This window comes from Notamacropus eugenii, chromosome 5 (genome assembly GCF_028372415.1).
Source record: "Notamacropus eugenii isolate mMacEug1 chromosome 5, mMacEug1.pri_v2, whole genome shotgun sequence".
In the NCBI taxonomy this organism is placed as follows: domain Eukaryota; kingdom Metazoa; phylum Chordata; class Mammalia; order Diprotodontia; family Macropodidae; genus Notamacropus; species Notamacropus eugenii.
The window spans coordinates 447,093,623-447,120,149 of record NC_092876.1 but is presented as its reverse complement, the minus strand read 5'-3'; the positions used below and the strand labels follow the sequence as shown (position 1 = coordinate 447,120,149).

General features: G+C 34.8%; 1 protein-coding gene across 1 annotated transcript in view; it reads left to right on the top strand.

Annotated features, from left to right (window-relative positions):
• The window catches only part of IL1RAPL1 (interleukin 1 receptor accessory protein like 1), a 1,535,580-nt gene that overhangs the window by 245,472 nt on the left and 1,263,581 nt on the right, over positions 1-26,527 (top strand). Inside the window, exon 2 of the mRNA XM_072615230.1 lies at positions 13,391-13,496. Coding sequence (XP_072471331.1) covers positions 13,415-13,496 — 82 coding nt within the window. The 5' untranslated portion in view covers positions 13,391-13,414. The remainder of the gene's footprint in view (positions 1-13,390; positions 13,497-26,527) is intronic.

Here is a 26,527-nt window from a genome sequence, read left to right as displayed (position 1 = left end):
GGCATGTAAAAGTTTGATCAATTACTTACTTGGGTATTTATCTAGAAGTAGAATCCCTGAGTCCAAAGGGTATGGAGATTTTAGTCACTTTACTTGCATAATTCTAAATTTCTTTCCAGAATGGTTGTCTTATATTCCCAGTTCCACCAACAGTTTCTTAGTTTTCTTATCTTTCCACAATCCTTCTAATATTGATTGAATTTCCATCTTTTGTTATCTTTGCCGATTTTCTGTGTTGCATGAAACCATGGGGTTATTTTGATTTGTGTTTCTCTTATTAGTAATTTGAAATAAATGACTTTCTATCTCAAGAGTTAGAACTGAATGAAACTACACAGGCCATTAAATACAATCTCTTCATTTTCAGAGAATTTTAGTGGCTTGCCCAGTGCCCCACAGGTAGTAAGTATCACAGGTGGCATTTAAGCCCAGGTTCAATAACTCAAAGGCTACTGATATTTCTACCATACCATGCTGCTTCAATTTGGTCCTTTGGATAATAATCTGCATAACATTTAGCATCAAAGAATAATAAGAAGATGGTAACTTGTCCCTAGATCATTTTTATTTGAATTCCATCAAATAAAATGAGACCCCTGAGAGCCAAAAAAAAAAAAAAGTAACTGACATTGACAAAGTGTTTGATTTTTTTCAAACACTTTATTAACATTATGTTTGTATTATCATATAATCCTCACAATATCCCAGTGAGGTAAGTATCACAGGGATTATTATCTCTCTTTTATAGATGAGGAAACTGAGGATCAGAAATATTATCTTTTTTACCCAGGGTCACACAAAAACCAAGTGTTAGTATGACTCTGCCACAGGTATCACAAGTAAGAACACGTGTTACCCACATTTATCATACTAGGAAATAAAAAGATTATTTCTGTCTACTAGATAAATTCTGGGAAGTATTCAATCTAACATCATGAAAATGATGTTTTCTTCTGTACCCTTGGCATGGGAAGGTATGACAGAATCAGGATTTGAAAACAGGTCCATGGGGTTAGAGGGAAATGTTAAAAAGAGATGAGCAATGAAATAGACCAAAAATGCTCCAGATAATATAACCTGCATGTTCGTGGGATTTCAGACAAGCAATCTGAGGGGCAGAGTAGTCAGTTGAGCATAAAGCATTTTTTTTCCTCAGAAGAGATTGTGTAGCTCAGGAGATGAAGAAACATGAGGTTTAAAAAAGCAAGAGGCATTGAAAGGGATGACTTAAGTAGCTATGCCATTGAAAATCCACATGTGAGATCAGCATGGCAAGAATTTCCATTCCTATACAGAGGTTCTGTATCTATGCTCTTTCTAAAGAAATAGTAACACCATCAGTAGAGGGCATTTTGAATATGAAGCAGTGTGTGTGTGTGTGTGTGTGTGTGTGTGTGTGTGTGTGTGTATGTGTGTGTGTGTGCATGTGTGTGTATTGCCTGTACCCATGTCTTCCTTTCCCAGAAGTCATTATGTTTTTATTCCTAGTTACCTATTTAATATTCAGTCAGTCAGTGAAACACATTGAAACTAATTGAAAAACAATATGTGCAGAGCCAGATGTGAGTGTGTGGGTAACTGTCACTCCTATCTGTAAATGCTCTACTGAAGTCTGCCTTTCTGGAAACAGTAAATCTTAGGCTGAATGCTGACTGGCCAAGACCATCCTTTTCATTTCAGTTACTACTCAAGCAGATTTGTAGCCTCTTCCTCCTGAGTAGTCTTTAGTATAAAGTTTTTAGTATAAAACAAGTAGAATCCTTTGTACTCTCCAAAGAATACAAAAATCGGATATAAAGTGGGATACTACCATTCGGACAGTTGATTTTACAGTGTTCGTGCTGTGTTATTATGATTTCTCCCTCTGGTACTCTGGACACAGAGTACTTACAAAAGATGACTGAGGTTATGGGTTTAGCCAATAGAAGATTTCATTTTTTTGAAAGATAATTATTCTTTATGACTTTTAGGAGTCATTGATGAATAAGAGGATGAAGCACTCATTTGCCCAACCTTCTTTCTACTGAAGGACATTCTTCTCCAGACTCAAACATGCAGTCATGGTTTAGTCCTAAGGGACCTCTAGGTTCCTCTTTCATACTCTATAGCTCCTTAAACTCCTACTCTAGTGCCTGGGCAGAAATTTCTTATGATTTAGACTTTTGGACCATGTCTAAGCTCTCTCTAAAGAGGCAATGGAAAAGAACTCAATGTACAATATGAATCAGATGTGGGCTGGGTATTTATTTCCTATCCATAAAAAGAAATGGTAAACATGAAAGCACGCATCTGACAAAAAAAAATTTTAATAAGTGGTAACAATAATTTTTGTTCTCTTCTCCTAAGACATTGATACTTCAGTCTCAGTGAAATATGAGACATTCTACAGGCTTGATGAATGAGAATTTTTCATTTCTATTGTGCTCTGAATTTTCCTCCTCAAAGCAGACATGTTCTGATGATCCATGCCAACATTAAGGTTCATCCTTTGGTCTGTCATCCAAGAGTGTTGGGGTAGTTGCTAAAAATTTCTTCCATTATCAACAGTCATATCCCACCAAAAGACCCAGAACCATCAAACATCTCAAACTCATGGTCTCTAAACCTGGACATATCCATCTGAGGATTGACACTCATTCATCTATGAGTAGACAGGAATGGACATTAGAAGGAGGAAGACTCAAATCTTGAATCAGTCTTTCACCTAGCCTGGACATGGACTTTCACTGCCACATGCTTTACAAAAGAGCTATCTCTTCTCCCCTCCCTCACACAAGTATTTGCTACAGAATCTAAGGGAGTGTCATGGAAGGTATCACTCCTTTTTTAAAAGAACCACTAGGTTATTGACTTTACCCTAATCAGTGTCCAATGAGGAGGTTGTCTCATCACCTCACAGCCAATGAGGGGGTTGTCCCACCAGGCTGACCCATGTATATGAGGGTGGGAAACATCCAAGAGTTTTATCCTTCCCAAAGTGTCCAAGTGCACACTATTATGTGGAGTGCTTAGAACAAAAACAATTGAGGATGATGGTTTTATGCATGCCCTATTCAACATTTAATTAAATGTGGATGGAACTTGTGACCATGGTCTCTTAAGAAAGGTGTTCAACTGGCATACCTTATTCCGTCTTCTTTCCCACCCTCCTCAATGTCAGTTTCACTGTGGGGTTACAAATTTCCATAGGATACATTTTCAACTATGGAAACTATGAAGTAGTCATTACATGCTGCAATCTTGATTTGATTCCCACCTATTTTTTTTTTTTTTGCATGGCAATCCAGATTTATTGAACTACTGATGCTAAGTTATACAAAATTTGTTCCACTTTAATTAAGGATTTTACTTTACATTTGGCCGCCTCAAAGTAGTTGCAATATTAGGTTGGTCAATTTAAATACTCTGGCTCCCAGGTGGATATAAACACAATCTTTATACCCAAACGTAAAATGCATATAAAGCAACAAGGCATTGTTAAATAGATCAGCAAAAAGTTAGTTATTACACCTTAGGCCATGCGACTAATAACACATGATTAAAATTACTTCCCACATTCACATCCACAGGACTCTTCCACCATTTAACATGTGAAACAATCACTAACAGGCAGAAGGACTAAACCTGCATATTTGGTATTGCAAATACAAGTCCCACCTTTCTTGGTGGTAGATTTATTTCTCAAATGGGTGAAAGTTCAAAAACAGAGCAAAGGAATGTAGGCCAGCTTTAGTCAGAAGCCGGATAAATAGATTGGATGTAAGCTTTCACACAGGGTGCAAACCCACTGTTCCAGGCTTATATTTGAGACTATAGGAGGAGATGATCAAATATATTTGCTTTTCATCACTGGTATCATCATTTCCCTTATCCAATTTACTGACTTCAGAGTCAGAAAAATTTCTTTAGTTGACCTCTTAACAGCTGAATTACAGTGAAGGCTAAATTGAATATGAAAGGGGACTAGGGGAGGAAGATGAACCAGTAAAACTATAGATATAAGTATAGTATTATCTTTTTTCCTCAGTTCTTTTCCTTTATTAAATAGGACTCTTTCCATCTGGGGTATCTCCTGTAATCAAATGACTCATTATTTTAATTAATGCTCATTTTTCCCCAGTTTTGAAATCATAGTCATACATTTCAGAGCCAGAATGCATTTTAGAGATCACCTAGACCAAGTTTTTTTTTTTTTCCATCCAAAAGAACTAAGATACAGAGAGAGTGTTATTGTGGAAAGAGCTACTGTTGTTGCTTTAGCTGTTTTTCATTTGTGTCCAGCTCTTGGTGAGCCCATTTGGGGTTTTCTTGGCAGAAATTCTGAAGTGGTTTGCCATTTCTTTCTCCAGCTCATTTTACAGATAAAGAACTGAGGTAGACAGAGTTAAGTGACTTGTTCAGGGTCACACAGCTAGGAAGTACCTTAGGCTAGATTTGAATTCAGGAAGAGGAGTCTTCCTGACTCCAGGTCCTGCACGCCATCCACTGTACCACCTATATGAGATTCAAATCTCAACTTTTTCATTTACTAACAGTGGCATGTTTGGGAAATTACTTTATTTTCTGGGTCTCAGTTCCTTTATCTGTAAAATGCCTTGGTTGAACTTGAAACCTCAAAGATCTTTTCCAGATAAAATAAAGGGTTAACCAAAAGTCTTAGTGCAGTTTTAAACTTAGGTTTTTTTAGATTAGAACTAGGTCTCCTGACTGTCTTTCTAGGGTTTTTCTCACTATCCTGTTTCTCTGGGATTAAAAATCAGGAGACATCTATTCTAGCATTCTTTGACTGACTAGCTTGTCACTAGCTTAAAACTGCACTAACACTTCTGGGATACCTTGTTTTCTCTGACTCTGATTCTTTTTCTGCCTACTGACCAGTGGCAGAGACAGGACCAGAACTCAAGCCTCCTGATTTCTATTTCTAGAGAAACAGCATAGTAAAGAGAGACATGAAATGGGAGTCAGGAGACCCCTAGTTCTAATTTCTGTTCTGAAATGAAATATTACCTTGGGCAAATCTTTTGTCTCCCTGTATCTCATTTTCTTCTGCTTTCAAAATAAGTGAGCTGACTAAAGTCAGTGGCTCTCCACATATTTGACCTCAGGACTACTTACAAGTTCTTGGTTTAAAAGCTTTTGTTCGTGTGGGTTAAAGTTATTGACATTTACTGTATCAGAAATTAAAATTTTTTAGTGTTATTACAACTACAATTTTGACTTTGCTGACCTACTTTAATGGTCTTACAGATTCTTATGGATTCCCAGACCATCCTGTGAAAACCACTAGACTAGATGGTGTTGACAGGCAATAACAATTTCACAAAACTTATGTGAAAACTAGGTCTATTTCAAGAGAAATGAACGCATGTGTGGAACCCAAGTTCATGATCCATACAGAAGTTTATATATTTAGAACAGTACAACAAAGGAAGAGAAAACAAATCTCCTTCTAAAGGGGTGTGGCATGGGAGAGGAAAAGGTGCAGTAAAAGTGGAAAAAGGATAAAACCCCTCCCAAAGGGGAGGAGCAAGGCAATGGCCAAAGCCACATTCTTTTCTCTTGGGAGGGGAAAGTGGTCTACATAAGGATAGGAAGGTCTGCTTAACTACAAGGTATGCTTTTAGCTGCACAAGCAGTTTCTTGGCCTAACACAGACTAACTTGTGCCTGTTTTCACTTTCAAGGACACATATAATCCAGTGTGGGATCTAAACAAATTATGTCAGCTTCGGTGACAACGGGAGGTCATCCTAGGCACATTCAGAGCATACTACATATTCTGAGTCCAGGGTTTTTGGAAAATATGGCAACTCAAAAAAGAAGTTTAGGAGACCCTTTTAACAGTTCATAACACTAGTTTCTAAGATTTCTTCCAGCATTGATTTCCGTGGTGTCACAGGATCATAGACCTAGAACCATAATGGATGGATGAATGGAATAAGAAAAAGAAAACATTTTAAGTACCTACTACATGCTGAGTTCTAGAATGAGTTCCCAGAGCAAGAGGTGGAAAGTCTTGGCAGTGGAACATTACAGGTTATGTAGTCCACCTCTCTAAGCTAAGGAGGTTAAGTGACTTGTCTGAGGTCACACAGACAGGAAACATCATTGGTGAGATTTTAGGCCCTCAGACTCTGGTTCCAGTGCCCTAGAATTCAATTTTTCATGCTGAAACAACTTTCTTTTGTGACTATTCATCCTAGCCCAGACGTGTAAAAATGTTCACCGACCTTCATTGTTTCATCCCTTTCTGTTCCTACGAGCATCATGTGGTGCTAGAGATTTACAAGGCTCTCACAGGATACTTGCTATAAGCTGTTAATGCAGAATCTGGCAGGCACTTTGCTCTCTCTTGGGCTTTGCTCTGGAAATTCAGAAATGACTTCAGTGACACCTGGCCAGCAGAGGGTACTGTGCAACCAGCCAGCTGGCTCTCCCCAGCGGTGTTCTCTAGGGAGGTAAAAGGCACAGACTGCATTCCCATCTGTGCTTTGGGGGTGCCTGCAATCCTTAAGCTTAGAACTGTGCTCTCAGTCACTCAGTGAGTTCAGATTAGACATCTATTTAGAAGCTCATTGAAAGAGCATAGGCCTTGCATTCTTTGTAGAAACTGGGAGAAAGCTAGGGGCTCACCGTGAGACTGCATCAGCCCTTAAAATGAACTGGTTATCTCCTGTCCACAAAAGTAGTAGTAGTAGGAACAGTAGAAGAAGTGGTAACTGTCGTAATAACAGTAACATTTACATGGAACTTTCATGCTTTCACAGCACTTTGGAGATGAATTTTCATTTGATCTTCATAACTGTGCTGTTAGATAGTGAAATTATTATTTTCATTTTACATATGAGGAAACTGAAGCTGTGAGGAAACAACTTGTTGAGATACTAAATGTGAATGGTGGAATTCTACCTTGAGTCTTCCCAGTTCCAAGATCTAAACTCCACGACACCACCTAGTTGGCCCCATCAGAAAAACACTTCAAGTAATAGGCACACATCTCATGCTTAGGGATTGCTGAATAAGATTTATTTTTTCTTAAATTGGCTGTTTCTGCCTTTTCCCTTGGTACTGCCTTTTTAAGTTGAGCAAGTCCTTTAGTTTGCTGAAATTGAGCAAATTGCCTACAGGCTGCTCTTCTCAGGAACTTTCTTATTTAGTTGGAAAAATTGTGTTGAAATGGTGTTCCCCACTTCTTCCTCCAAGCTTGAACAAGTCCATTGTCCTCTCTTACTTGATTGCCTTGGTTGTCTTTATGGGTGTTCACTTGATTGGTGATTAAAACTCCATGACAATAAACAAAATCTAGACTTAAAGAAAGCCAATCATCCAAGTTAAGCTGATATAATTCCATTTTGAAGGGATGGAAAACACTTCATCCACTAACATTTTTCCAACTTCAGTTCAACTGTTCCCTCTCATATCAGACTTTTCCTTAATCTTCAACTCCCAGTGTCCCCCAAATTACTTATTTTTTTTACATTTTTGATATTAACTCATACATGATGTTCCCTATATCAGGTTCTTGACTGCAGAGACCATCAAATTATTGTCTTCATATACCCATCCTGTGGGCCAGTACCTGGTGCTTAATAAGTGCTAGTTGGTAGGTTAGTTACATTTTACTATAATTTTACAATATTAGTTACATTTGGGGCAAGAAATAAAATAAGACATATGGCAAACAATAAGTAATGAGATGATATAGAGACCAAAAATAATATTGATAAAAATTTTGGAAGATTACCTTTCCTATAAAGGTACATGAGTTAACTTCAGGATTCAGGGTTGTGTATTGTTTCCTGATAATAACAGAATTTATAATAAATCTTCTAAGTTCTGGAAAGTTGCTGAAACAGTTTGACCCTTAAACATTTTAAGTATCTTCGAAGTCAGACTGGCCCAGGTGGCTTGCATGTGATTGGCTGATTGATCTATTAAGGAAAATTACACTAATTTTCGCCAACCCAGCAGTTTAAAGGTTTATAATGTAAGAAGCAATTTTCCCCATGATTAGCTTTGGACTCCGTGATTTTGGGTAACTTTATTTAAATTTGTATTTTAGTTGTTGAGCTTATATGGAATCTAGTTTAACCGCTCCATAGGGAATCTATACCACAAGTTTAATATGCATCACATTATGTAAATTATGTAATCAGAAAAACATACTTTATGTCACGCATAAATGGACAATTAATAAATGCTTTTTTAATTGGAGGAAAAATAGTTACATTTTAACAATAAGTTTAGGAATGCCATGTTTTCAAAGACTGAGAAAAATGCAATATAATGATATTAGACAAGTATAAACTATTAGGGCAGAAAGTTATTAGAAATCTAGCCTATACCCTTCATTTTTCAGATGAGGAAACTGAGACTTAGATTGGAGAAATGATATGACTTTCCTAAAGTCACAGAGCTAATAAAAAGATTATTGTAACAATATCACATGTTATAATATATCTATATCTATATCTATATCTATATCTATATATATATATATATCCCTATGGTCAGGCTATGATTAGATTTGAGAGGTTTTTGACAGATTCCCTTATGCAAAAAATATCTTATTCAGAAATCAGTGTTCCTGAAATTTCACCATTTTGGTGCACTCTCTCTTTCTCTCTCTCTCTCTCAAGAGATCTCAGTTCTTCAAGAATATGACTTTAAAATGGCTAGATGCTAATATCTAGGGAAGGGGAATGATACCTAGTAACTACAAAAATATCAATATCTGACATTTTAGAGACGAATATGCCAAGTAATTTGGACAACACTCTCAATCAATGGGGTATATACTAGGTGACTGGGGAGAGACAGGAACAGAATGTCAGGATAATCAGACAGGAAGCAATGAAGCTTTGGTAGGTATGTGATGAAAGGAGAGGGAATCAAAGAGAGAAAGAGAGAAACAGAAGCCTTTGACTGATACCTGTTATACGTTGTTCCATCTCATTGTATAAAGTTGCAGAAGTGATTGTCTTGAGTGTGGAGAAGAAAGAGAATCACCTGGGACAAAATTTTAGCAGAGTAATTCAATTCTGGAGATCTGAAGATCATGGGTAGCATTCCATGTGTGCCTGTGTTCTATGTGTTTCTAGTGACTCTCATGTACTAAGTTGCCAAATGCCTTGGGCATAGGGGAAACTAGCCCTGTGATCTACGATTACATATCATGATATCAAGGACAGATCCATCCTGGATAGCAACTTTTGTGCCCTTCCTGCTTCTCTGGGCTGTGTCTGAGTCAGCAATGGAAGTTCATAGATCTGGAGCCAAAAGAGACCTGGAAGGTAAACCCCTTGTTATCCAGATGAGGAAATGAGGTCCAGCCTGTTTTTATGGTTTGCTTATACTTACTCAGGTAGTAAGTATCAGAGGTACAATTTGAACCCATGTAAGGAATTATCAAAAAAAAATTTCATGGAAAAAAACAATTTTACCTTGGACAGGTGATGATTTTGTGCTTATGGTTTGGATATGCAAGCCTCCTTAAATATAATAATATATAAAAATCATGTCTATATATTTATTTACCTACCTGTTGTAACAACTCAGTATAGCATCCTGTGTGTGTTGGTCATGTTCTAAGTGTACCCTGCAGACATGAAATCACTAGGATTATGTAATGCTAATGTGGTATTTGTACATTAAACAAAGTCCTAAAATAAATATTTGATTAATTGCCAGTAAATGACTCACCGTATCCTTAGAAAAACTGGTTTGCTCTCCCTCAGAGAGGCTAGGAAGCATGACCCCATTTTCTATGCATGAACGTACTTCCAAAGTCTGTACAGGGCCCACTTCTAGTCTCTTTCAACTCTATCTCTGGGTGACCTCATCAGCACCTATGGTCTCATCTATTACCTCTAATTCCAACAATTCCCAGATCGGTATATCTAGTCCTACTCTTGTTCTAGAGCTCTAGCCCCACACCATACATAATTGGACACTTCTAATAAGGCCCATGTTGTTACTGTTTGGTCATTCCAGTCATGTCTGACTCTTAGTGACCTTGTTTGGGCTTTTCTTGCCAAAATTACTGGAATTCTTTTCCATTTCCTTCTCCAGTTCATTTTATAGATAAGTAACTGAGGCCAACAGAGTCAAGTGGCTTGCCTAGGGTCACACAGCTAGTAAGGCCAGATTTGACATAAGGAAGATGAGTCTTCTTGACCCCAGATCTGGTGTTCTATCCGCTGTTCCATCTAGATGCTCCAGAAGACACACAAATATTTCAAACGCAAAATACCTCAGGTAGAATTTATCATTTTTCTCCAAAACTCACCCTCAGTCCTAACTTCCTTTTATGTGTCAAGAGTACTACTATCCTTTCAGTTACCAAAGGTCACAACCTTAGAATCATCATCAAAATCCTTACTCTTCTTCACCTTTCACATCCAGTTGTGGAATTTTGATTCGACTAACACAGAATGTCTTCCATCACATGTTCTGTCAGTTCCCTTCTCTGTGCTCTGTAGTCTGCTCTCCAAATATTCCTTATTCCCTCTTTCTAATTCATCTGCAGTCAAATCATTATTCATAAAGCACATATCAAATCATGTGTCGCCCTTGCTCCCTTAATTCCACTGACTCTTGCCTAGAGCATCTAACCTCTGCTTCACCTCTAAAACCCTTGATGCTCTGGCTGCAACCCACAGGCCAAGGCTTACTTCATATTACTTACTTTATTTCCCTTTAAGTTTTTGGCAAATTGACTTATTTGCTGCTCTTGGTACACAGTGCTGTCCAATCTCTGTGCCTTTGCACAAATTGTCACTTAGACCTGAAATGCCTTCCTTCCACTTCAAATCCTTAGCATCCTTTAAAGTTCAGCCCAAATGCCATCTCCTAAAGGAAGCCTATCTTAACCCAATTACTAGTGTTCTCCTCCTTGTCCTTGGTACATATTTTGTCTCTGTATTTTTATTTACTTGTCTGTGTAGTTTCTTCGCACAGAATGTCAGCTCCTTGAAATAAAGCAAAAAAAAAAAAAAAAACCCAAAACTTAAATATCACCTTAAAAAGGAAAGTTACTTCAAAGCATACAGATTTTGGCAGTTGTGTGATACTACTTCCCCTCTAGGCATGTAAGCAGGCTTCATATGCATGATATTCCCAGTCTGCAGATTAAGAAACTTAGATAAAAGATGATAGAACTTCCTCCAAATCAAAGTGACAGTAACATTTTCCAACTGCCTGCCTCTTCATTTGACTATGATTTCTTATATAACTTTGAATTATTGTTTCTTACATATGAAGGGCTCACAGTGAAGAAATAAAAGGAATATTACATGAAGAAATAGAGGTCTACCTTCAACTTTTATCGACTGACCACTTTTCCTTTGACTATCCATAAATTGCCAATACTTTTCTGTTAGGCCAGTAATATTCTTATGCCTCAAATACATGATAGCACATACGGATATAAGGATTTACCTATTTGGGGATAAAAATCCAAACCATGAAATGATTATCTCACAGCCTTTCATAGCTAGTCATATCTTATCTGCTCTGTCGTTTAATACGATGCAATTACCTTCCCAAGGTGGTATGAGGCTTAGTTTATGTTGAGTAGGATTTAAATCCTCAAAAAAAAAATGCTCAACCTTTTTTATTATTATTTTTAAAATATTCAGAGTAACAGGTTACTCAATTATGGTTTAAGCTTTTTTTTTTTTCAATTTGGTGCTATTCTGACCTATTTAAATGTTTAAAATATCCTTGGACTCTAACGTGCATCCTTTTGGAAATAAAATGGAAATATTATTTTGGACAAGAATAAAGTACTAAGATGGTTTCACAGTGAGTATTTGCTGGAGGATCTTGCTGTGTAGAGTTAGATCCTCTACCTCCCTGGGCAGCATTTATTAGACTCACACTGAGAAAGGAGCTGACTCTTGCTGCTAAACTGAAGGCTGAAGATATCAACTTCAGGCTTTCCTGCAGTCACAGTTAGTGCAGTGGCTGAGAAACGGGATTTTGGTCTTAGGAATGCATGATTCAGGTTTGTAATAGAATGTGGCACAGTCTGGTATATGTGCCTGACAGAATTTCATGCTCTAACCAGACTGCCTTCATTTGTTTCATTATGTAAGCATTGAAGGTCTTGAGGTAGAAAATTCAAAGTAGAAAGCTTTGCAAGTTTTTATCTTCAGAGAAATTCTTATGTCAGAATGGCTTAGATCTTCATTTTTTTGGCCTCTTTATGTTTTAATAACACTAGCTTATAAGGATGGTAGTGACCCGTTGTAAATAAAAAAAAAAAAAACTGATTTTATTTGATGAACTCAAATGAACCACAAACTCATGTATGTGGATGAATTAAAAATTTAAAACCTCGGAAGTACATAAATATTATGTCTTCAAGAGGGGAAAACAAAACAAAACAAAAAAAAATGACTGTCAAACCACTCTTTCCAGCATTCACATCTTTAATGAAGGCATAATCATAGTTATTGAAAGTTTGACATTCTTTTTCAAATGCCTTGAAAAAGAAACATGCAGTCAAGAGTTGACAATATATTTGAGCTGTGCTGCCATATTCCTTTTTAAAAATTCCTTTCTTTGAACTACTCCTAGTCTATTTCATTTTTTTTTAATTCCCTGAGGATGAAAATGACCATTTCAGTTAATTACAACTGATGTGTTTTTCTCTGTCTAAAATATAGTCTCTGGGTCTTTAGTATCCCTCTGAGAACACTATAAATGAAAAGAAGAATCTGTGTCTGTCTGCAACTATCACAGAGAAAATAGACTTGCTTTCAATGGGGATCGAAACCTTTATTTTTTTTTAACATTTTTAATTCTTGAGGTAGCCTCTTATAAGCATGTAACAAGTGCCTCCTACATGTCAGGCACATGTTAACCACTTTAAAAAATTATCTCCTCTGATGTTTTAGTTTTGAAGTTAAAAGGAACTGAATTAACTAAGTCATAGATGGCATAGATTTTATTTTATTTTTCTCTTCAACTAGTAACAATAGTACAATATAGCCATTTTTTAGTATAGAGTGTATTATCTTAAAATCAATGGCAATGTTTGCTAATTTCCTTCTAAAAAAAGGCATCTTAATAGTGATTTTAAAGGGACTCTAAAATGTAAAAATGCTCCCTGAAACATAAAGATTTTAATCTCAAGTGAATATAAGCCTTTAATGCATTCATCCTGGCTATACTGAGTTATTCTCCATTCATTTCAGGGTTATTTCTTTCTGAATTCATTTAGGAGTTACTGCTTAATGCTGAGGTGAAAGAGACATGACGTTTATACAGTTTGATTTTAGAGGATTTAATGATTACCAAAACGATATTGCTACAAAAATCACAACAAGGCTTAGAATTCAGCTTTAGCTTTGCCTTCATTTTTGTCTCTTTTGTTTCTGTTTTAGGGAACAGCCTCTAAGAGCTGGAAAATGAAAGCTCCAATTCCACACTTGATTCTCTTATATGCCACATTCACTCAGAGCTTGAAGGTTGTGACCAAAAGAGGTTCAGGTAAGTCAATCTGTATAACTCCCTCCACATTGAGAGCATTCCTTGGAATCATGTAATCATGATACTGATGATAACGATGGCAATGTTAATGATGATGGCAATGCTGATATTCTTGTACAAGAGACCTTTTTATGAGGATATGAAATTAAGACTAAAATTTCCTCTTGTGAAGTTTATTTCTAATTCAGGAAAAATTCTTTAAGTGTGGGATGAGGTACTTGGAGCTCAGGGCAAGACAAATTGTCAGCATGTCAATGTGGCTTCATCGGAACACAATAGTATAAAGGAGATTTTTTTATGGATGATGTTTATTCTGGTATATTTTTACATCTCTGAAAGTGATCCTTGTACATGACACTTTTTTGAAAAAGCATTTATATAAGACATAATTTCATGTGGTATATAAAATTATTCACATTCTTTCTTAAGTATTTACCTTGACTTTTAAAAGTCTTATTTTAAATATCAGTACTTTCATAGACAGATTTTTTTAAAGCTTAGTCTTCAGCTAATTTATATACAAAATAAGAATTAGAATAAGAACTAAAGCTATTAACAAATATCATGGGAAATAAAATTCCATATAATTTAGTAAGTTGCACATAAATAAATATAAAAAGAAAGTATTAAAAGGTTTGGCATTTAATGTAAAGTTTTAAAATTTAATAAAAATATTTAGGGAAATGTTCCCTTAGTGATGAATGGATTATTATACAATGATCAGATACTAACACATTGGTTTTGGTGAAAGAACCAGAAACATTAACAATTTTAAATTCAAAAATTTCTAAGTAGATGATAATTCTGAGTTAATAATCGATGAGGGGCCAAATGGTAACTGACGATTTATTTATTGTTATATTATGCTGTATTGTAAGGTTGTTTTTCCTGTCATATTTCCTGGAAGTACTCCACATAATTATGTTCACTATCCTGATGTGTATGGTAGGGTATAGAGTGGTTCTTTAACTGGAAGTGATACTGAGAGAAAATTACTGGGCTTCTGAAAAGTAATGAGGACATTTCTAAAGCTATTTTTTTAATATTGATTTAATCTGTATTTGTAGGATTGTCTTAAGTTGTTTTTTCCATGAGAATTTTATCAAAATGAAAATGATTCCTTCTAAGTAGAAATGTGATTGGTATATTCTAGAGGTTTGCTTGAGTCTATGTATGGAGAAGCACTTCAATCCAACTTAATTTTCTGAGTTTCAATTTAGCATTCTGTTGACATACTTGAGGATATGCCAAATTTTCATTAAAAAGTACCAAGATATTAATGTCCTAGTGAAAACCAAGTCTTCAGGGGTGACTGATCATTATTTGAGATAAGCTTGGATTTTTCAGAGTTATCATTGATTTATGTGGCATTTGGGGCCAAGACTGAGAAACCCATAGCTAGAGTTTATTAAGTACATAGTACAGTGGAAAAAGTGTTGGATTTGGATTGAATCAACCTGCATCTGAATTCTGGCTCTGTTGTCTTCTTTCTTTTGTGACCCTGACCAGGTAATTTCAACTTTCCTGACTTTAGTTCACTACCTACAAAGTGACGGCATAGATAGATGGCCTATATGGTTTCTTCCAGCTCTCAGTCTTTGATCTTTTAACTAAAACTGTGGAGAATTTTACTTTATGTTTTTTCTTTTACTTAATGTTTTACTTTTATATATTTCATGTATAGACCATGGAGAATTCAGTGACCTACTAGAAATCCAAATTTTACTTCAACTACAAAGACAAGATTATAGGAGGAGAATTGCTAAATAATGCCCCATCTCTAATGGTAGTTTCCCAGCCTTGTTTTCTCTAATTTAAGAAAATATGTAACACAGACATACTTAATAGTCTATGAAGTTAGCTATGATAAATTAAAGCTATTAGACAGCATGCATGCATGTGTTTGCAATTTTCTCTATACTTCTTTCAGTTTGATTTTGTATTTGGGACTGGACACAGCATTTTCAAGCATCTAAGTTACTATTTCTTTTGGAAATTAGAAGTTTGAGAAGACATAGTGTTATTTTCAGTTCAAGGGGGTATACTTTTAGTATCATTAATATTGTACTGATGCCCCTGAGGAGCAGATGAAATTGTGGTAGATATGGAGTCAGGGGACCTATGCTCTAGTCCTCTGAGTTCTCTCTGGGCCTCAGTTTTATTAAGACGCATTCAGGTTATAAATCAGTGATTCTACGGTCACCCTTTTTAATCTTGGGTTTCTCTATCCTATATCCATTTCTCTTCCTGATGTAATTTGTCTTTAGAAAAGTAGCTGGATAGTTGAGTAGAAGGGAGCCATTACTAATCTCTGTAGGTCAAGAGGCACAGGAGTGCTTTTGCAAAGAAAGACAATATCCTCACTTTAAGAGAATAAGGATGCTAGCTTTCTGCCAAGCCCAACCTGTAAAAATTAGTGATATCTAAGCTACAGAATACACACAGATCCAAAAAACCCGAAACAAAACAAAACAAAATAAGAAAATATTGCCACCAACTATCCAACAAAAACTACCACCAACTACAAAAACAACAACTCTTTTTGACGTATGATATTGCTTGTCAGTTCTGGAGGCTGTAAAATGATTGATTGTCTCACTTTCCATCCCAACATTTGACACAGTCTTTTAAGTTCTAACTTTATAATTCTAACTCTTCTTTTTCTAGAATCAAATAATGAAACATAATTCAAAACTCCATGGTATTTATTAGTTATATATTTGTTAATAAAATCATGGTATTTTATTTCCTTATAATAATTAGGATCTTTATGTTAAATATTTTTGTAACAAATACTTTAATTGCGATGGAGTGCACCTTGAATACTTACACCAATTAAAAGTTTGTTGACTTAATGATTTCATTGCAATATTCCTAGAAGAATAAAGGTTTTGCTTTAGATTTTTAGCATATGGCTACTTCATAGACAATAAGAATTAGATATTTGTTATTCATTAGCAGTTCTAATTTGAAACAATAGGAGATCTCTGTACACATGTTGGGGATGCATTTCTTTTTGTCACATTGGATTACTCCCCCGTTGCTATTAATTTAAGAAACAAATTAGAAATATAATAGACCAGTTATAGCTTTTATGGTTTTCATGGAGGTATTTAAGGGAAAAAAACTTCATGAAGTTTTCAAAAACTCTTCAGAAGTCCATGTATTTATGAAATATTTGGTTATTACAGTAGGTATTACTGTTCTTAAGTTGTATGTATCTTTAGAAATAAAACCTTTGATATTATCCACGGAAACATTTTCAGTCGTCATTACTGAATAGATTTTGTCATAAGGTGATTGTGACTTTTGCCTTTTGAGTTTTTATGAGAAGGATTTGTTAGAAAAGGCAAAGATTACCCCACAAATATGGAAAATAGAATGGTCATTATTTGTAGAATGTTCTCATGAAACTGATAGAAGTTGATATAAAGAAAATGCATATTTCATAAATATGTATATGTAAAAATTATTGTTGATGTCCACATCTTTAAAATGTCATAGCATTTTAAAATTTCTTCTAAAAAATGCTGATGTAGTTTGTTTTATGTCATCAGCACTTCTGAATGTATTCTTCCCCATCCTCTAATCAGTCAAGGAGTCAACAAGTATTTATTAAGTAGCCCTGTGAACATGCAAAAAAGAAAAAGACTTTCACTGGTCTCAAGGAGCTTACAATCTAATATCGTATACAACTATATGTGCATACAACTATGTACAACTGTGTGTGAACCTATTCTAGTATTTATTGTATCTGCATATAAACAAGCCTTATTCTAGGTGCTCATATTCAGTGTTACTAGAACAGATATTTGCCCTAGCCATGTATTTAATTACTACTTTATTTAGAGGATTGAAAATGCGTGTTTGGTGGGGAACGTATATGAAAAGATGTAGAGAGAAATAAGAATAACCAAGAAAACAATTAAACAATGACTACAATGATATAAAAATAAAATATGCTAAGTGGCAGGTGGAATCAGATTAATTGTGATGACTCATCTTGGATCCTGAGAAGAGATAGTGAAACTTTCTTTTCTGGTCATCTCTTCTCCATGCCTCCTATACCATCATCTTTCCCCATACAATCTTAAACTTGGCTCTTAGGTCCTCCTCCACCCTACCTCCCCAACGCCAACAGATAAGCTTTGGCTTATCTGGCCCAGAACTAGGGCACCAAACCATTTCTTGGCTCTATCATTACCATGCTGCCTATACCCTGGACATTGTTGTTATCAGCCTCTCCGCCCAATTCTGGATTCCTCCCATAGGTCCCTTTATACCTTATCTTTTCCAGACTCAGACTTCCATGCCACTTTCTGGCCATCTGCATATTCATACTGTGAAAACCCTTGTCATACACATATTTGAAGCCCTCTTTTATGTGCTGTCTTGGCCCATTAGAATGTAAGTTCCTTGAAGGCAAGGACTATCTTTTTCTTGCACTCTCTTGTTAACTTGTATGATGTCAATCACACAGCAAATGCTTAGGAAATTCTCTTTCTTCTCTCTCTGTCTCTCTCTCTGTCTCTCTTTCTCTGTGTGTGTGTCTGTCTGTGTGTGTAAAATGTTACCTAAAATTTCAAACATCTATTTTCTCAAATAATTTTGTTACAAAAGAATATCAGGTTTAATGGTATGGAGCCATTGTTGGAGAGGAGATTGTATTAGTGAATGACAATTGTATAAATAATAAGAGATATCATTAAAAGTTTTAAAAATGTATATTCAGAAATTGGTTCCACTATCATCACAAGAAGTCATTGTGTTCTACAAACATCTTTTAACTCTATTACCTGCCTTTTGGTCTATTACTGGCCTTTAATCTTTGTATAAGTAATGTAAGCTAAATAAATTAAAACAAGATTACAAGCAGCATTGTTAGGGGAAAATGTGAATTACACAGTAATTTCTAGTGGTACAGTGGAGAGATAATGACATTTTATGCAAAGGACCTAGATTCATATTTCTGACTCGTACCTCCCAAATAAAAGAGCAAATCATATAATTTCTCTGGATCTGAGCTACAGATTTTCATCATTAAAATGAAAGATTTGGACTAAAAGAGCTGATTCCCTTAAGCTATAAATCTATGATACAATGTTCCAGTAATAAGAGGTAGATAGATAAATAGATAAATACTTTTTCCTTGACATTTTATACGTTTAGAGAAAGCTCAATGCAGAGACCTTGATCTCAAGTTATTGGAAGGTTTTTGCTAGATCTTCCCCAACCATGAGATGTATTCTGCATATCCTCAGGTTACATTACCTGGTTTTCATTAAGAGTTTGAATATATTATCTTTTTCTCATGCATATGTTGGGTTTTGTTTGTGTCTAGTCAGATGAAGCTTCCTACCATTTTAGAAGTTGTCATTAATGGTTAGGAGGCAATTGGCAAATATTCTGCTTTCCTCTGTAGAAAAATGTATATTTACAAAGGGGCCAAGGGGAAAAGTAAATCTGTTGAGATGCAGTGTAAGGAGAAGTTCTTTCATTCCTCATCAGTATTCATTGTAATTGCTAGAGGATTTCTTTCTCCTAAGAACTTTGGCTTAGAAATAGATAAATCTAGAATATGGCCATGGATATGTCCACAATAGTCAGGAGATGCTTTTCTCCTCAGTGGATGTCATTTTCATTTTCTGTAGATATATAGAGTATAAATCTAAATGACAGATCTCTGTGAAGGGAATATGGTATTTGAATATAAAAGAAGACTAGTGGAAATTTAACCTGGAATGTAGCCCTTTCCTGTAGGAAAGTTTTTTTTTTTTAAAAGGTAACCAACTCCATAGATATGATGTTTAGTATTTTAAAATTATTTTTAATTAATACTAATTATTTTGGGAGGACTAACACTTTATTTGAAGGGTAATGCTAGTATTATAATTTTCACATTAATTACCCACCCTTCGTATGTTTTGGAGTGGCACTTTTTATATTCACCTAATAATTTTGGTCAATGACAATTTCTGATTCTATATTATATATTGTTTTTCATGGATATCTTTGAAGATTAGGTGAAGATGCTTCAGAATATAGCAGTGGTGGATAAATAAAGGTAACAGAGGCATTCAGAGAAATGTAACACATGAAATGGGAAGGAATTTACATGTAGTACAATTAAGGAGATCAGGAAGAAAAGATATAAACCCAAAATATGTAATTACTGAAAATCATTAACTAGATAGGTGATGGGGAATTTGATTTTGCCAATCCAGACAGATTTCATGTTATTTAGAAATATAATTCAAAGCCCCAAAAGACAACGATCAAACTTTGTTAGACTAGAATTTTATCATATTGAAAATATCCTTTAAAGATATATAAAGTACACTGAAGATATACTTTAAAGAAGTAAGTCATTGGCTCATACCTAAATGCCATGCTTTTTAAACATTTTTGTTGCAATAGGATTTGACAAATAATAACTTATTACAGGAAGATAAGATAATAGACTTGGATCTGGAAAAGACTTTAAGTGGAGACTATCTATTGAACAATATTTCTTAAAAATGTGGCAAATATGGTATTCAAATAAAAGCTTTACTGAGGTTAAATGAGAACATAGATAAAAGGGCATCAATGATAATAACAAGTACTTAGTTTATTGGCATTGGAATAAGGATGGTCAAAATGTACCTCAAAGGTTACTGTTTAAGGTCATATTCAAGTTTATATGTTCTTACTATGTTCCTGGTATTTACAGATTTTCTTTTAGTAAGACACATGGTGTTACTCTGTTAAGAAAGTGAAATTAAACTGAGTAAAACTGAGGAAATGTTAAGAAATATTTTCATTACATGCCAAAGTGATTTATGTACATGAATTCCCTTGAGTATTACCAGGAAGTGACAAATTTAATTCTATGTGTTTAAGAGACAAATAAGTCCCTTAATCTTTGCCTTTTATTATATTGTTGTGTGTAAACTCCATTTTTGAAATGTGCCAAAATGGATGAAGCTTTTTGGTGGTTTTTTTTCACACTTTCTTAAGGGATAGTTTAAAATTCTAAGCTCTTAGAGTTTTGCTTCTTTGCTCGTTTAATTTTGAAGTAGGGAAAAAGTATCATTTAATTCTGTTTTGAAAAACACTTTGCTGCATCTTCTATTTCTTCAGCTAATTTAATATGCCTTAATACTTAGAGAAAGTTTTATGATAGTGATATGCCAACTGTTTTATAATCTTGAAACTGGGCATGTATAGTAATACTCCATAACTATTTTTTTTTGCAATGACACATTTGAAGAGGGTCCCAAGAACCCTAGCTGAGATAAAATGGGAATCTTGAGGAAATATGAAAATGAATACCCTTCTCTCACCCCTTATTTCCATAATCTTTACGGGGCCTCTGCTTCATCTCCTGTACATATTCTGAAGAACTTTTAACATTAATTTCACTCCAGAAGTGAATTTTACTGTATGCATTTTCACATTAATAAATTCATGAATATATTTTATACAATTATTATATGCCAGTAGTCTCTACAATAGATATATGTTTGTGACTTTCAATATAGATTTCTTTCCTACCTGGAAATGTGTTTTATTCACAGATGATGTATTTTTGGCTATAGTAAACTACATCGACACTTCTTGTGTTGAGCTACAATTGAATTGTAGACCATTGACCTTCCCTCCCAACAGCATAGAAGAGTTGTACGATGTACGATAGTGAATGCCCATCACATCCTTTATGTGTGCCTTTAATGATAAGTTTGTCTTGCTAAGTGTTTTGTGTAGATCAATATTAAAGACTCAACTGAAGCCCTACCTTCTGCATGAAATGCTTCCTGATTCCTCCCAGCTGCTAGGGTCACCACATCACCCCCATAGCAACAAAAGATATCTTTTATCTATTTTGAATAAACCTATAGCTACATGTTGTCTCACCCAATTAAATATCATGCCCCTGATGGCAAGGAATATTTCATTTTTGTTGCTTCTTTTTGCCATTTTTGCCAAACCCTAGCCTTGGAAACTGGAAGACCAGGTTCAACACCTACCTCTTTTCTAAGTCAACACAAATCACTGGAGAAGAAGCCAAGGGGAGCACCTTCCACTAAAATTTTAGGAATATAAAATTGTTGTGTTTAATCTGCATGTGGATGATTTCGAAGTGCTTGCATAACTGCAGACCCATACTACTAATGTGCTAAGCTTTATCTAGTGTTGATCAACAGAACAAGGGTCTATGAATCATTTTTCAGGCTGTAATGATTATATTATCTGATTGAACTATATATTCTGCTACTCTCTGTATAAATAATTCACTATTTAGAAACCCTCTGTGTTCTCAGAATGCTAAATTTTAAGTTGTTTGTTCCAGACTCAGACCGACAGCTCCCCCAAAACATTATATCATTCAAGATGTAGCGAAGTAAACACAGAAGTCTATACAGTTGGGATACCTGTAGCAAAGTTCACCCCTTATTATTAAACAGCTTAAGCAAGACATAGCAATGTTTCTGTGTGAAGATAAATCTCTCCCTAATTACATTTAGAGCAGGGCCTGTCGATCCACTTGTCCCTACCTGAAGTATCTTGAGAGCAAGGATTTTCCTGAAATACTCCATTAGGGTAAAGGGGAGTGTGTGTGTGTGTGTGTGTGTGTGTGTGTGTGTGTGTGTGTGTGTGTGTGTATTTGAGGAGTGGCTATAGGTACTCCAGGATGAAAAGTGGAAGGAGACTGTGATGTGAACATTATGAATTAGGCTCTCTAAAATCTATAATGGACTGTTTTGTTTGAGTTTTTTTTTTCTTCCTTTCTCTAGAAGACAGGAAATCCAAGTAAGACTTAGACGCTGCAAAGGATTCGGATCCAGCTTCTTTTTTGCCTAGGTCAGGAAGGAGCAGCCCCTACTATAGCTCTGTGTTCACAGACTTATGACTTGACACTTGACAGATGTCTCGCTGATCTTATCTGATGGATGATTTCTCCATCATTCTCCAGAAAACTTTTCATCCATAAATGTACTATGGATCAGATGAATATAAAAAAATCAAGAGTTGTGACTACACTGTCAGGCAAAGAAAAGCAATTAAAACTCAAAATAAAAATGAACAAAAAAGTTACATTATATTTAAAGGAACTATAAACAATAAGCCAATAGCAACATTAACTATAAATATGCTAAATGGCCCATAATGTAAATCAATAAAGGAAATGTTAAGACATAAAGAATAAGATAATGATAGAGAGACTTTAATATACCTCTTTTAGAGTTGGACAAATATAACAGAAAGACAAAAGAAAATATGTAATTGAATAAACTTTTGGAGAAATTAGAGCTAAAATATATTTGTTTTCTTCTGAATAAGAACACCAAAGACCATGTATGTTTGTCAGAACCACATGAAAACTTTACTGCTTCAAATTAGCCCATTCATCAGGACAGAGAGAAAATATAAATAAATGCTTGAAATGTCTAAATAAAAATATTATATCAGAAATCAGAATTTAAGAAAATTAGCAATCATAAATAAAATCTGTATGATCCAAAGATACTGATATAAATGGAGGTTTAGTAATGAGTCTGTGGAGGAACAAAACAGGGATCAGTTACTAGCTATGTGAAAGCAATAATGAAACAAAATGACAAAATTACCAAAATTACTAAGATATTCTTAAAACAGTTCTCAAAGAAAAAAATATATCCCTAGAAACACAATTCAACAAAGTAGAAAAGAATACTAATGAAATGAGTACACAATTTTTAAAACCCTAGATATTCAACAAATCAACAACCTACAAAAAGCACCATTTTAAGAAAAGCTGATGGAGAGGAAAGTAAAAATATGGAAGTATCACCAATAAAGGAAGAATTAAGACTGAGAGTGACATCAGTTTTGGTGGGGGTAGTGGGGGGGGGGGTGAGGAAGCAAGTGAGAAATCTTTGAGTTTGTCATCCCCTTTATCTCTTACTAAGAGGTCTACCCTGGTAAGGTTCCAAAGTAGATACTATGAAGGGATCATGTGAGGATGGAGCCTGAAATAGAAGAGGAAAGAAGAACAAAAATCCTAGGGGAATGATATGAGATTCACCACCTAGTTGTGGCAGTCTGGTATACAACAGGTGTGGCCGATTGCATTTCCAAGATGGCCGACCTATTTAGGTATTATTTGGTGCCAAATGATCGTTCTGTCAATCAATTAACAACATTTGTTAAACACTTTCTATTTGCCTCACTGTTAGTCATAGTGTAGAATAAGCCTTACTAGCCTGGTCCTACCAGGAAGACAATTCATACTTGACCTCATCATCACTATACCTCCTGTCACTAACTAGTTACTAAATATGACCAGTTATTTTGAGTCAACTCAATTTCATTACATTTTACTAGAAAATAGAGATATTTTAATACTATTTGAAGCCAAAGTGTATATAGACTAAACAATCACATTTTTCTTTGCATATCATGCTATTTATTTCCAAGTTAAATTAGATTTGGCAATGCAAAATTAATAGTTAGACACTTTTTTGAATAATTAAGGCAGAATTTTCTTCTATCATAGATATGCTCTTAAGATATTCTCAGTATAGACTTACATGGAGAATATTATCAACATTGACTGACAATGTCGCCTGTTTTTAAAGCTATGAATGATACATAAATGCAATTTTTTATACAGGCAGAGAACTTATAATAAATCTATTAACCATTACTCAACTTTTCTTTATATTTTATTGATATTACTAAAACAATTTCCAAAGTAGCATTTCTACTTGGACTTCAGAAAGGGTTTCTATCTTTATTGAGCATTTACATTTTGACTTACAGATAGTATGGAAAACATTTTATATATAATATCTCGATAATGTTTTCAAAACATGGATATGGTATATTATATGTAATATGTATATTTATAATAAAGTTTATTTTAAAGTATGTTTTATATAATCACTATTTAATGTATCCTATTTATTACTAAATGGGACAAAATCCATTTCTGGAGACTTAGAGGTTTGCAAGTATCCATGTTAATGCCCCAAAAGCTATAGAACAAAAAAAAGAAGAACTTGCTCAGGCTAAGAAAGGCTTCTACCAATTTTTCTGATAATGTTCAGTTGAGTAATTGAGCACTGCAGTGCCATCTGGTGGCTGTATGAAGCTGTTGACTAAATACGAATGAAAATTCAAAGGACAGAAAGAAAAGAAACCTTGAAATGAAAGGGCAGAGTGAATTGTAGAGATGATTTCACCTAATGAATTAAAAAATAATTCTTTCAAGCATTTTGTAACTCCATCTTCTTAAGTGAAAAACAGCTTGCCTTGTCTTCCTGTTTTAGAAGATGACCAAGCAATTGTGAAGACCATCCAGAAATAAAATTTGCGCAATTTTCATGTTGGTTTTTTCAATTATTAAAATCAAATGCATTCAGCAAATTCATTGTTTGCAGAAATAGTATTTCTTTTTCAGTGGGTTTGCAGGGGAGATCTAGAAATTTAATAATCCCCATGACAGAATAATTTAAAAGCAGTGAGAATAATATAAAGAATAATGTCGAAGTTGATGAAGAACAACTTCTTAAAATTTTGTTTAAAAATAAATGAATATAAAAATCTAATAATTTATAAATAACAATTTTGTAATGTGCATATAAAAACTATAGTAGTAGAAAGAGTCCTGGATTTTTATTAGAGCACCTGGGTTCACATCATAAGTCTGACACTTATTGCCTATATGATCTGAAGTAAATCGTTTGGCCTTTCTATGCCTCAGTTTCTTCTTATGTAAAATTAAGAAGTTGGACCAGATGACCTCTGAGATCCCTTCTAACTTTTAGTAATAATTCTGTGGTACTAAAGGGGATTATTCAAAATGATCAGGGGTGCTATGAGATATGCTAAAAGGAAGAAATCATTTTTTTTATCTGGGAGAATCTGGGAAGGTTCCATTAAGGAAACAGAATCCAATTCATCCTTGAAGCAAGGGAGGGGCTTGAATAGGTGGAGAAAAAGAGAGTCAAAATATTGAGTGGAATGAGAAAGAAAAGAATGGAGCAGTTTAATTTGTCTGGATTTAAAAAGATGTGGAAAGGAATAGGGGGATAATGGAGCGAAATAGCTCATATTTATAGTATGAGACGAGTCTATAAAGAATGAATTATATGGATTTTTCTTGATTGGGAGCAACTGGTCTTATTCATAAATACTGTCACATTTTTACATTTTTTTTTTTGTCCCTGGAAATGTTGTGTTTCTTGTTCTTTTTAAAGCATTAGTTCTAACTATTTAGAAATACACACACACATACACACACTCATATGTGTGTATACATGTATGCACATGCACACACATATGTGGGTATGTATGCATATGTGAATTTATATGTGTATGTCTTTGTCATTAAGAACCATTGCCATAAAAGACAAGTAGCATGTTGTAGCTTTGTTATTATATGGAAAGACTTCCAGGAAGTACATTATGTATAGTGTTATTATGGGTGCTGTAGACAACATAATGGCATCCCTGATCCCTTCTGTGAATCTGCTCTTATCATGCTAAACATTTCATCTCTCATCCAGTGTCTGAAAGCCTTTATTAATAATCTTCAATGTTTTTGGTACTCTTCTGAATGTCTTTTGCCTTCTGTGACTAAAAGTGGCAATAAGGTTGAGGTTCGGGAAAGATAATGGCTGAACTAGACAGCTAAACAAGCTGAAGATAGACTTCCTGACTGGAAACACTTTTCTTTCCATCTCTGAGTGTGCATAGGATTGGTCACTAACAGAAGTGGAAACTCAAGCACAGAAATAAGTCTGTTCCCTTTTTTATCCCAACTCCAAAGTAATTCCAAGAATACCTTGAGAATCAGTATGTGAACAAGGAAAGGGACTGAGGGAATCCCCCTCCTCCCCCCCATAGTATTTTCTTTCCAATTACATGAAAAGATAGTTTTCAACATTCACGTTTATAAGATTTTAATTTCCAATTTTTTTCTCCTTCCTTTCTCTCTGATTCCCCAAGATGGCAAGCAATCTAATATAAGTGACACATGTACAATCATATTAAACACATTTCCA